The sequence below is a fragment of the Vidua macroura genome, chromosome 1 (assembly GCF_024509145.1).
Source record: "Vidua macroura isolate BioBank_ID:100142 chromosome 1, ASM2450914v1, whole genome shotgun sequence".
Classification (NCBI taxonomy): domain Eukaryota; kingdom Metazoa; phylum Chordata; class Aves; order Passeriformes; family Viduidae; genus Vidua; species Vidua macroura.
Genome location: NC_071571.1, coordinates 10,178,636 through 10,192,430, shown reverse-complemented (window position 1 = coordinate 10,192,430; position 13,795 = coordinate 10,178,636). Strand labels below are relative to the sequence as shown.

Here is a 13,795-nt window from a genome sequence, read left to right as displayed (position 1 = left end):
GGAAAGCCATTTCATTCCCCTTCCCCCACAAAAAAAGGAAAATAAATTGAATAAATATATACATACTCTTGTCCTGCTTCTAAAGATCTGGTTGTCAGACTGTTCCATCATATTTTTAACTGGTCATGCACTCCTCAGAAAGCTTTTCAGGTGGTTAAGCACAAGGTGCCTAAATATGCTAAAAGCTGAGAAGTGCTTAGAAGATAAAAAAGGGAGAGAGTGAGAGAGAAGCCTTTTCTTATCATGCCAAAATACCATATACTTGAAAGATGGTGGCTTTTGCAATTTTGCATCCTTTGGTACCAGTAAATATGTAAATTTGAAGCCCAAGCATCCCTTGTGTCTGGAATGTTCTAAAACAATACGTACTTGTGTTTATAAAATGTCCAGCAAAAACCACAATTCTGATATTAAAATAAAAATGTCACAGCTTCTTCATCCTTAACAGCAGCTTAGTTTTTGGCAGAAAAAATATTTATTGGCAAAACAAGCCATTTCATCAAACTGAGAATAAATCAAAATAAATCTTTCTTTCCCATGAACAGGGCAAAAATATTTTCAAGTGTTCTGCAGCAGGTCAGGCTGGATTCTCAAATGTTTCAATATATTTGTAAACATCCTAAACCATACTTTTTAGACTCATTCAAAGCTGTTTTCAAAATGTTACTCTTTTAATCTGATAATACATATTTTGAAATTACCTTGAATTTGAAACTAGCAGGTATGAATTAGAAATAAAATGACATTAAAAATATTGACATATTTTGACTGCTTTGAATTGTTTCTCAAATGTTTAATGTAGGATTTTCTTTTCCTGGGTATCTGTATCTTTCATATTCTAAATGTCTTATAGAGAATTTCCTCAGAAATTTTAAATAGTGAGCTGAAGGATCCATCTGGTGACAGCTGAGAGGCATCATTGATCTTCTCCTAAAGTTGAAACTTCATGCAAATCCTGTAAAGATAAACATCTCCTTGCATCCTAATATTCTTTTCTATATCAAAACCTTATCCATTAAAAAAAAAAAAAAAGTGAAAACCTCTGTTCTGCCTTAAGCGGGGCAAGGAAAGATCTACTTCGATATTGAAGTTTATTTTTAAAAGGATAAGAAAAGTAAAAGGAAACATATTCATTGCAATCTGTCTACTCCCAAAAGCAGATAAAAATGTCACCAGTCTTCTTGTTCAATGACAACTTACGAGCTTTGATGTAGTGGAGACTTAGACTCCCAGGGGGAGAGAGCCACTAACCAAGTCACAAATGTATTGATGAAGATTTAGATACCATTTTGCATGCATTTTCATAGACAGTTCCCCATTATTTTGACTACAAATTGTATTTAAAGTGTTTATTGAACTGCATTGACATTTTGCATCAAACTGGGCAAGAATGAAGACTTTCAGCCAGTGCTGGTAAACAGTGTTTTCTGTTTTATTTGATGCCATCTCTAGTTTCACACATTCTTTCCCATCATGTCCTTCTTATCCTGTCTCCAAACTTCAGTATACCCTGTGGTGAAATAATAGGTGCATTAAATTATCTTTTAAATTATTCAGTTTCATCTAGTTAAGTCTGTAGGGTAATAAAGATGAAAAAATTAATTTATTAAACTCTTTTGTGGTTTAGCTCCTTTTGAGCTACATGTAATGGTGAGCTGCTGGGATAGACAGACATGGTGAGGCAGCTGGCACCAAAGAGGGACTCAAATCCAGGTGCGGGATATTGCCAAACAGACCAGAAGTACAAAGATCTATGTGGGTTCCAGTTATTACCCTCTTTATTAAACAAGCAGTCTGTGGAGCTGTACAAAATAGGTGTCTTTTCCCATGTGGCCACTGACATCTTCGGAGAGCGATGCAAATTAATGTAGCTCTTTAAAAAAATTACCTTTTATATACTTAGTCTGTCATTAGCAGACTCCATTTCTTAGGAGGTTATTTGTGTGTTGTACTAACAATAATTAGCAAGTCTTACTTTTTGTTTTGGATTCCAAGAGCATTCAGAGTTCTCTGAACTTCCTTCAGACTTGCTCAGACATTGTCTTCCTGACAAAGGTGTTTTCAGAATAGAAATTTTGAATCTCATTTCTCAAGAAAAAAAGGGAACACTTGTAGCATTTCAAAGAAATGAGAAAACAGTTACTTAGGATTTATTTTTATAGATTGCTTATATACTGAGCCCAGTCTGAAATCCAGGCTCTGTTGAAAAGAATCAGTAAAGGCTTTGGCTTCATTTTAATATATTCCAGCATTTCAGACTTCATGCAGGAGCAGAAAAATAGCCTTTTATTATGGCTGTCGATTGTTTATCCTTCTCTGCATTTTACTGAAACTTTCATGTTATGTATACATTGTTTGGGGTAATACCAAACAGCAAAGCCACAGGAGCTTTTTTCCCTTATTCTCAAACACTTCTCCATCTACCTTGAAAAATACTTTTATTAAAGGGTTACCACACAAAAGAACTCCTTAGCTGAGTTTTTAGCTGAGCTGCAGCCCCAGCAGTGCTCTGTAGCAGTCATGGTGTGGAGTGGAACCATTTTGTATTCACACAGGAGGGAGAACACACACGGGGAGGTGTGTCAGAAGGAGACTTGCTAATAGCAAGTGACAGTGAAATAGTTACCTTTTGTACAAATTTAATTGATTAAACGTATTTGAAAGCCATTGGCCAATGGTAGCAAAAGAGAAGCTTGGAGGAGTACTCCCTTGGTGCTGGGGGGAGCAGGGCTTTTCCAGCTCCTGCAATGGGTAACAGCGTACAGAGCCCAGTCACAGGTTAGAGAAAATCAAAGTCCTCAGCTGTTCATTGTGTGGGGTCCAAAGGGGTGGTTAAAATCCATCACTACCCTCTGTGACACCCAGCCAGCATTTCCCTTGCAGTGAGATTCTGTAGGCAGAGGGCATGGGTTGTTTTGAGGGGTAAAGTTCCACCTACTTGGTGAACTGTTCAAAACAGACCTCCCATGTCATTGTCCTCAGAGTGCTTTGGACACAATAAGCTCATTTTGCCAATGGAATTGTCAAGTGCTACCTCCAGCAGTGCCAGTCCTGTCACCCTGAGCTTCAGGGATATTCACATATGGGTGGCTCCAATTCCAAGTTCCACACATCACCCATAATTTTTTATAATTGTCTGTTGCTTTAGCTGTTTGGAATTTTCTTCTGTTATCACAGAAATAGTTTTTTTCATGAAAGTGAAAAGATTTTCACCCCTATGGAGTCAGTAGAAGTAACTCAGCTGAGAGAAGGGCCTGAGGTCTTTAAAATAAAACCTGAGTCCTTCAAAGATTTAAGTACAAAAAGAAATGATGCTGTTTGGTTTTGAGGAGTCTTTGTAGATCCGCCTGGCTTTTAGGCATTTTGCCTATTAACTTTCAGAATCTTATTTGTGAGTATAAGCTGTTTGTCATGGTACTGGCAAAACCCTCCTTCTTCTTCATGTTTTTCCTCAGAAGAAGATACAGCCTTGGCCTTTTAGCAGTATTGTGCTTTCTTTCTGCCTTGCAAACACTGCTGTCTCAAAAATCCCCTTGGTGTTGTTTCTGATCTATGGGAAACAAATCTCCCAGAAAGAAAAGTTAATTTGTGCTGATAAGCATCATGTGAACACTTTCAATTCTGGCTCAGAGAACTCCCAGTCTGTCTAGAGAGGAGGAAAGGTTCTCTCTTGCTGTTCTGATTGCATCAGGAGACCAACTTATTTAATCTCCTTGCGCTGAATAGTCGGTGATTAGGAATAAAGCTGATGGTCTGGGAAACTGAAGAGGAGCAAATATTGTTGAAGAAATTGTACTGTTTACCCATGAGGATCCAGAGTTATAACCAAATTTGTAAATGTACCTTTTAAAGGTGCCTCATGTTTCCAGGCATAGCACGAGTTCTGTGCAGGGCAGAAGAAAGGGAGAAATGTCCAAGGACTAAGGGGGGTGGAAGCCCTACAAAGTAATTTTTGTGCTTTCTAAGGCAAGATTACTTGTCACTGAAGTATTTCTTCCCTTGACGCAAGCCCATTTCTTCCTTGATAAAATCATCTTCAAGAGAAAAGCTTATCATGATTTTAGTGGAACAGGACAAGAAGAGTTGGCTCCAAATATGGTTTTTGAGAGAGGATGTGGTTTAGCATAGTTTAACTACAAATCAAGAAATTCCAGTTATATTTCGGTGGGTGGCTTAGGGGAAAGAGAATACTGTCCTGTGTACCAAGTAAGACAGAGACAAAGGGAAAACAAAAAGCTGTAGCTTTCCAGGAAGGTGGGTGTACTGCAATTGTACAGTTATTGTGTTACTGTTTGCAAGTAGCATTTGCATGTCATTCTTCCAGTATGAGTTTTTAGCTGAGCTGCGGTTTTTAGCTCAGCTAAAAACTCATACTGGAAGAGAAATAGATGGAAAATGGTTCCATTTTTGTTTTTACAAAGCAGTTTTAAGTGTAACTACAATTTCACTGAAATTATAAAATTTCAGTAAAATTATTGGGGATTTCACTGCTTATTAGATTTCCAACTTATTTAAATATGCCAACATATTTATTCCTGAAGAGTTTCTGACACTGTTAAAAAGAAAAAGGATTTCCCATTTCCAAGTATGCTGAGTTTCTTTGGTGTTACAGGTCCTTCTTTTTCGATCATGCTTCTCAGGGAAGCTGGAAATAGATAAAATAAGCTGGCTGCTCAGATTTCTGAGGAAGATTTATTTGAAGATCTTAATGGAATGCTAAACATTGATTCTTTAAATTGCCAAGTGATCAGCATAGGGTACATATGCTGTTTCAGCAGTGGAGGAAAATGTGCTGCTTTCCCACACTGCTGCCTTAGAGGGCATTTCACAAGGCATCTGCTTTGGAAGGGGAAATAATGAATATATGTAAGATTTGGAGCAAGGCTTTGTAGCTTCTGCAGCTCTAGCCACAGACTGTGCTGTGCTATGGGAGCTGGAGCTTCCTACGTGTTCCCCATCCCCCTTTCCATTCCCTCTTCTCTTGCCAACCTTTGCAGGAGAACAGGGCTTTTGCCATGCCACACACTCTCACGTTTTTGTGACAAATAATTCAGCACAGGGTGCTGTGCTGCCAGTCACCCCGGGGAAATGGGCTCTGTCACCCTTGGGACCCACTCCAGCTTGCCAGCCTCAGGCACTCATTTGGCTCCTGTTGTCAGTGAAATCTTTGGCTGAAGGAAAACTGAAGGAATGGTTAGGCTTGGGAAGGAGAGCTCTGAATAGTAAAAGCATTCTTTATTTATATAAGGATACAACACTAATTTGGTTAGAGATGTAATACCCTCTTAAATGGCTCCTTTCAATGGATCTTAATATGTTGCTTCAAGCCTAACTTGTCCTTTTTAGTGTGGCATATAGTGGAAGTGTCTGTGAGCAGAAGATGAACTTGCATAAGCAGAGTCTGAAGAAGCTCAGCCACAGTTCCCAGTGAGTCTCCTGTGACAGGACAGTCCCTTTCCAGTGCCTGCAGGTGTACAAGGCAGTGCTGCTCATGGCACCACTGACCTTTCCTTCTGAGTGCTCATCTGCAGTTTTCATTGAACCAAGAAAATAGCTTCATGTGTTGGTGTTCCATGCACAGGAAATGTCCCTGGTTGAGAACTTTATGCAGATTCTTTCCCAAAAATGCAGGGTGAGCCAGCTAATGGGTAGGAAATTTGGAGGTTAGAGAAAGAGAAGGGGTCAGGTTAAAGAAAATTACTTGATTTCAGAAACTCCACCTTTGATTACATTGTGAGAATGTAGAATGTGAATATTTTATTAACAATGTTAAAATAATTTCCATCATTTGTTAACAACAAATAAGCTAATTCCATTATCTCAGGATGTTTTTAGTTCCCAAGTTCATTATAATTAAATTTTTCCCTGTATGTGAAGTCTCTTTAGAGATTAGGACTAGGAAGACAAAGGGTTACAAAATAGAAAAAGCATATTGCATTAAACAGAATTGTCAGATCTCAACTGTGATTATGAAAAGTGCTGTAGAAACAATTAGTAATAAACACCATGTCCTGGGAGGTTTGTAATCTGAGTAAAAAGATAACAGCTGCGAGCAGCTTTATGCCTGGTTTTGCAAAGCTGAACCTGAAGCACAGAGAAAGGATATGCTGTACCTTGATGGTGCTCGAGGTGCAAGGTGGGAGACCAGATTCTCCAGAGTCTTAGTCCACTGCAGTCTCTTGAAATAGTTGTATATTGTGCTTTAAACAATGTGTAAAGTCAATTTAAACAAATTTAATGTGTGATGGCAGCTGAACATTTTAAAGTACTTCAAAACTGAAAGCAAACATAATCATTACTTACCTTTTTTATATATTCCCATAATCTTTTATGATAAAATTGCTATTGCTTTTTTAATCTGTGAAGCTTTGAGTGTTCCCTTCCTGAACCAGAGTTCCTGCCCCATTTTGATTTGTTTCCAGCTTTCTGAACTGTCTTAAATCATTGTGTAACTTTTTCTGCTTCTTTGTCCAGCCATCTGAAGGATTGGAAGATCTTAGCTTTTGGCCTCAGGGAATTTAGCACATGAATTGTAATTTAGGTTTATAGTGAAGGATTCCTTTGCATTAAAGGAAATGATTTAGTGCTAATTCTTGCTGATCATCAAATTAACAGGATTAAAATATGTCCTAAGCATACAGAAAGTTTAACAGTTGTTCATTCGGTTGGTTAAAGTTTGCCTAAATCCCAAAGCCTTTTTTCAGTCTCAGTTGTATTTACCCATTATTTCAATATATCATGTGATAGGAGAAAATCTGGTCTGAGGAAACCAGGATGATGCAGGGAAACATCTTCATTATCTACAGTTTCCCTTCAGCCTAAGTGTTCAGGCAATTTTCCTTCTTTTCTGATTTGCTATTTGAACTTGCCTGTCATTTGGGAAGGCAGAGCTTATGTTCTTTGATCCATATTTCCATTTTCTCTTTTGGCTGAATGAGCTCGTTGACTTGTTAATTCTGGAATCATTTACATAGAAACATTTTATTATTTGAGTTAAGAGAGAATGCACCAACAGTCTTGAATGTCAAAAAGCCCTGACCCAGGCCAGGATCCTACTGTTACCTACAGTGCCCATCCTTCTTTTAACTGTAGAGAATGAGAAGAGGCTGCACCAGCCCTTTCCCACCAGAAGTCTTACCCAAGCACCATCTCAGACTGGACGTTGATATATCTGTGAAAAGTGTTGTTGATGGCAGTAGTTCTTAATGATTTGAGTCAGAACTGGGAAGTCTCTGTGCTCTGGATGTAGCCACATAAAAGGTCTCCTTGCCTTGCAATTTGGTTTTGGTTACAGTTTCCAATGAATTAGGTAGTTGGCCTTTTTTTTCACTGTAAAAGACCATTGTGTTGAATTCAGAAGAGTCAGTTTGGGTAGATCCTTTTCAGCTTAAGGAAAAAGTTTTCAAAGTGGTCAAAACACAATAAGTTTTTTAGTTTTTGCTCATGATGTGGGTGAAATAATTTTCAGTTTGGAGAGTTAATTCATTTAATTTCAAACAAAACAAAATGCCCTGAAATATTAACCATAAATAACCTCTTTTTCTGACCTGCCACGTGGTTTTTTTTAGATTCTATTTACAACTTCTGTACATATTTAACTTCTTTGTTCCAGTTCCATTTTCAAATTTTCAAAAATTTTCAAAACATCAATATCTTGCAGGATAGAAAAATATCCACTTTTCCCCCACAAGCTTAACTTTTAATGTAAGATGATGGTCCGTAGGTAAATTTAAGAAATAGGGCTGGAATGAAACCAGGGACCACTGGCTGTTGCTTTCTGCCACAGAAAGACTGTGGGCAAGGAGGGGGCTTGAATACATTGGGTTATATTTTCATCACATCCTATTTGGTTTCCTCTAGGCTTTGTTGCTGAAGGTATTCAAGAGTGGCAGCATCCAAGAACAGATGCTGAAAGAAATCAGAGTGCAAAATAATAGCTGGTGTGAAAGAGACCAAAGAGTTGGGCTTCCAAGCTGGCATGCCTGTGAAGTGACATGGTGTGAGAGCTGCTCCAGACACGAGGAAGGGTTGGTGGGAGAGGCAGGGAAATCAGAGCTGGAGATGATGTGAGTGCCCAAGCCTGGCTGACAGAAGACGCTGGCACACAGGCGAGGAGGAAGAGGGCAATTACCATGGCTCAGCTTGAGGGAATGGCTATAAAGGAAAGACAGAAGTTCAAGATGTGGGGTTTGGCCAAGTGGTAGGGTAAAAGGCAATCTCTTCAGCTGAGTTATATTGAAAGATAACAGGGGCACTGGGGAAAAACTCCTTTGAGTTGGATGTGGAGAATTAGAAATAATAAGAGGAAGCTGAGTCTGGTTCATGCCAAGCATTGCAGAGTGAAAAAGGTTCCTGGATTTGAAATAAATTCAGCTGAGAAATAAGCCCTGAAAGGAAGTGGAAGAAGCCACATCATTTGAAATACTCTAACAGAAGTAGGCAAAGCACTCAAAAGTGCACTGCAGGGAGCAGTCTTTTTTTGGCAGGGAGCAAGACTTGGATGACCTCATAGCTTCTTTCCATCTCTATTAGAATCACACAATCCAAACTCTTTCTCTGAGCAGCAGCACAGCCAGCTCTGAAGGATTGCCCAGTTTTGGCACTGTTGTCTTGCTTAGTACCAGTCTACATGTGCCAGCCCCTGCAGATTCCCAAAGCAAGAGTTAATAGCTTTGCTGACAAACTCTCTGATTAGTGTGGAGCACTAGCAAGCTGTGCAGTGTATTTTGGAGAGTTTTCATCACCAAATGAACCAGATTTAAAATGGAGCATAAACAAAATTTTCAGTTTCATTTAAGATACTTGGGCAGAAATACATTGTTGCTGCATTTTGATACCCCTTTGCTGCACAGTGATTGCAGTGCCTGGTTAGTTATAGCTGGCCAGTTCCTGTTCTGAAGTCAGATTTCAGTCCTACTTTTCTATAGTAAGTGTTCGATTTAAAGAAGATGAAATATGTTCAATATATTACATTGTAACAAGAAAAAAAGGTTTGCACATCCTGGGGGTGTAGCTGCATTCCCCATTAAATCCCAAGAACCAGACTTTGAAACAGTTTTCTCAACTCTACAGCTCCAGTGAGAGAATGTTTTAAGAAAATGTTCTTAGGAACCAGTGGAAAAAAGTTGTGAAAAATATACTCTTCTATACTATTCTGTGTAAATATTACCGTTTCATAGTGTATCATCCCTGGGTATAGCTTTGCAACAGTGAAACAATTCTTAAACATCTTCTGTCACCCCCCCTTCCAATCATATATTTTAGTGGAGGAGAAACCCTGTGTCTGCCCTACATTGTGTGTCTCATTTATGTTTTCCCTCTCAGCTTGGCTGCAAACCACCAGAAGGTGCAAAAGTAGCTTTCACACCCAAGGGCAGCATGTTTTCTCCCATCCACTTGATTTTCAGGCTCTTTGCCCAGTCTGGCTCTACTGCCGTGTTCTCCTCTGCCCTTCCCAGCAAGACTCGGCGGCAGAAGAAAACAGCAGGAAGGCTCTGTGCTCACTTTGTAAGAGATTGTTTTCATTCCCAACAAAGAACTCTGGAGCACTGCTGAGAAACAGGACTTGCCCTTCTTGGACCTTTGCTGCCTGGGAGCGGGTTGAGATTATTTGTGAATTTGGAGAGGGTTTGCTGTCATTGTCCTAGGGAGGCTGCAAGGAGCCGTGTGCTTCTTTGCCAGCATCACCTAGGTAATTCAGAGGTGGTGTTTTTAAGGGTCTGATGAGCCCTGTGCTCTGCATTTTTAGTTTGCCTACCAGAGCAGCCTGGATTGTGATGCTGTTTGCTCAAGAGGGAAGAGAAGTTTTCAATTGTGTCTGCATTTGTCAGTGGAAAAAGGGAAATCTCTTGAGGAAGAGTGGGAACAATTGAATTATTTTATGCTGAGGCACAATAAAACTAATTTTAATAATTCTTGCCTAATGCCCATCATTTATTCACAGTATCTAGTCACAGTAGAGTTAATGAGACTATTAAGCACTTAAAATTAGGAATGCGCATGAGAGTTGCTAACATCAGAATCTGATGTTTTACTTATATCTTTTTGAAATACCTTTTTTTAAATATCTTGAAAAATATTTTTTATTATTTTTGGACTTGTTAGAGGTTTAACAGTGTGTTCCCCAATGAATTGTGAGCTTAGCAGAAACTTTTTTAAAAGGGATCCAAGGTTTTGGGTGCTAAGAGGGCCCTCACAGAAAACCTCCAGGAAATGCCGTTTCTATGTTTAGTGCAGTGCCATGAAAACTCTGTAGGGATGTGAGGTGGGAAGCACAGAGTGGGAGAGGTTTAACAGAGCTGGAAAGTGAGAAATTGCACCTTCTGTGGATCACCATGTGCTAAAAAATCAGGCAAGGTTAAATGAAACAAGGTGGAGAAGGGAACTAGAAGAATACGCTAGGGATAATAAGAACAAGATGGGAAGCACAGGTGCTGAAAGCAAAGAGAGGATTGTCACATTTATCACTGTTGATTCATTTCCAGTAGTCACACCATTGACTATGGAATGTGTTGCTTTATTATTTGTGATTTTTGCTATTGCCTGTAGTTCAGCAACACTTCATGGAGGCATGTCTTAATGACAGGATGGGAGCAAAGGCCACCAGTATCTCAGGGCAGCTGGACAGTTCTGACATACACTTCCTGCCCCAGAGGTTTTTTCTACTGTTATCCAAATAGAATTCTCTTTAAACCTATCTTAAATTACATAAAGTGCTTCCTGACCTTTGTTATACCATCACTCTTAACAGTGCTTGTGGCTGAGGTTTTCTAAATTGCCTTTTTTCCAATATTCCAATATTTTCTCAATTTCACAAATGCTTATAAATAATGTGTAAAATAACTCTGAAGGAGGTACCAAGTGGGTGAGATGATGACTATTTTTTCCAAGAGTAGCTACCTGTCTGCAAACACCCATTGAAAGATTGGAGATGTCAGTTGTTTGGAAGAACTCAGTTAAAGGCATTCTCTATTTCTAGACTACTATGGATTTTACAGAACAAATATATATATATGAAGGCAGAAATATATAGGCATTAGTAGCAACTGGTTTTTGCAATATTTTATTTCATTTCAATATATAGAGAGTTATTTTTAAAACCCTTGCTGAATACTCCTAAATACTTATGATTTGGCTGCCATTTGTGTGGTTGTGTGCTATTTGGTTGCCATTTGCTGCCACAAGTGTGGCTGATGTAGATGTACTTTTTATAGAGCAGCAGTCATTTAGCCTTGCACACACACATTCTAGAGAGCTCCCATGGCCTGGCTTTCTGCTGCCCTGTGTCTGTGTCCCTGGATGGAAAAATGGATGCTGTAACCTCGCTGCTTTTGCCATCAATCCAGTGGTGACTTTTCAGCTGGTGGGAGGCTCAGCAGGAAATGTTGAAACCACAGAAGTGTTATACATGTAACACAGCAGTGTAAACAAGGGCAGTATAACATCAATGTAACACACAAAGGAGGTAATTAGTGCTTTAGGCTTGGTCTGGGAGTTTAGTGGCAGTTGAACAAGTGTTGAAAAGTGATTCCTGTTACACACCTTGTAGGTCAGGCTGCAGCTGCCCAACTGTGCCTGCTCCAGGCAGTACCCCTTGTAGGGCACTTCACATCCTTTTCCTCTCAACACAACTTGGAAAAAGGTCTGAAATTCCTGAGTGTTTAGGTTGTATCTTTCTGTTAGTGAGAGGAGCTGTTCACAGTGATGTGCAATATCTCAGGGCTTAGCCCAGCCCCATTCATCAAGGTTGAGAGACTTCCCAGAACTGCAGATAAAACACTATTCACTATTCCTGCCTTGACCTCAACAGTCTCACCTTTTATAGAAGACTCTTGGAGCAAAGAAATAGGTGGGGGGGAAAGAGAAAAAAAGAATAGAAAGATCTTTTTCCATCTCCTTTCTGCTTAGGGTCTGAACTTGCCATGATTTTGTTCTCCAAAGGGACCTCTAGCTGAGGTGTCTCTGTGTCTCAGCCCTCCTTTCTCAAACTGAGCACTGTGATGCTCTGTCTATAAAAAGACCTCAAAACAGTCCAAAAAAGATCTATTGTGACTGCTCCTAATAGACTCAGTTTTATTCTCAGCTTAATGGGATCCAGGTCTCCACCCATCTGCTCCTGTCTGTTTTCTTGTGGTTTGACGTTTCATCTTTACCCTTTACATAGTTGGCTTTTAGGCATCTTGTGTTGTGGGCTTTTGTCTTTCTGATGCCCAGAGCTGGGGGGAGGAAAGAGGTAAGAACAGCTCTTCAGACACAAGTTCAGATTTAATTTGGTTAAGTGGATTATGGATGTTGTTCAGGAGTGGGAAGTTTAAGGTTTTCATGGTTGCTAGAAATTTTAAGTTACTAGGATACAGGAATAACTAGATGTTACCGAAGTTTCTTTGCCATGTACTGCCTAAGATCATCCGCTGTTTGAGAACTTGGGAGTCTCTTTAATTCTAATCTACTGAGTACTTTTCTAAGGTTAATTGAGAAATTTCCTTCCAGACCATGATATCACGGAAGGAGAGATGACATTCCAGTTCATTATTGGGGAAATAAGTTATCTAAAAAAAGAAGAGAGAACCAGAAAGTCACACTCTGAGAATGGAACTGATCTCAGCAGTAATAACATTTTTCATTCAATGATTTTTTTAATATTAAAATGTTTATCAACCACTGTCCATTGAAAATAATTAAAAGATTGCAAATGCAGATTTGAAGCTGAGGCCAGGTTATGAGTTATTTTGATATGATTTTGATTTTAGCTGTCAGCTACTTGTGGAATGTGGTTGCTCACTCAGCTCACATGCTTTTGTGTCTGTGCCCTGGCTTTTATGACAATCTTGTGGGAAATCAATATTTTAGATCCCTCTTGTCATGAATAAATTTGTGCGTGGAATTCCATTTACAAAAGTCAATCAAAAACAAATAGAAGGCACCAACTACATTTAAAGAATTTATTATTTAATAAAAAGTTCACACACGTATTTATTATTTTCCCTCCGTAGGTTTTAACTAATATTACATATTTGGTCTGATTATGTTCCACACAGCAGGATATATGCTTCAACTCTTCCAAAAATAACATTAAACTCTGCAACCATTAACCATTCCTTTTAGAAATAAATGTTAACGAAAAGCAAATAAACACAACTGTGTATTATACATATTATTTTACAGAGTTCGTTTAGTTGAAAGAGGATCTCCACATAGTTTGCCTCTCATGGAGTCTGGAAAAGTAAGTACTGAAAGAAGATTTAAGTGTAACTTTTATGGACAATATTTTCAGTAAATACCCATTTCTGTTCATTTTTACATGAATGTAATACTGGGGAAGGCACTATTAGCTGTGCAGATTGATGTTCTTCCTTTACTGTTGAGGTTACAGCATGATGGCAGTAACTGATGCATTACTGCTCTCTCAGAACGTGTACCTTGCTCTTTTATGCAGAAATCAATTCCTTCTTTTATGCAAAAAGCAAGTTTGTCATCCCCTACGTGTCATTCCTGAAGCAGCTGACAAATGTGGTGCTGGTGCAGGCATCGATGTAGAACCCACCTGCAGTGGGAGCTGGTCTGAGATGACCAACACTGTGCTCACGGGCAGAGGGACTGTCCCTGCAGGGGCATGGCTCTGGGGACAGGGTGAGGACAAAGGGGCAGGCTCTGGTGCTCTGGGTGCTCATCTAAAGGTTTCTGTCCAGAGCTTTGCAGACATTCATGGTCAGAGGATGCTCCCTTTTCTATTCTAGGGCTCAACATCCACCTCTGTAGTTGCTGAATGTCCATTACATGAGGACTTTGGCAGGTC

General features: G+C 39.3%; 1 protein-coding gene across 1 annotated transcript in view; it reads left to right on the top strand.

The window, feature by feature from the left end:
- Positions 1 to 13,795, top strand: part of DIP2C (disco interacting protein 2 homolog C) — a 308,057-nt gene that overhangs the window by 283,041 nt on the left and 11,221 nt on the right. The window contains exon 35 of the mRNA XM_053984007.1: positions 13,165 to 13,222. Within this exon, the coding sequence (XP_053839982.1) occupies positions 13,165 to 13,222 (58 nt within the window). The remainder of the gene's footprint in view (positions 1 to 13,164; positions 13,223 to 13,795) is intronic.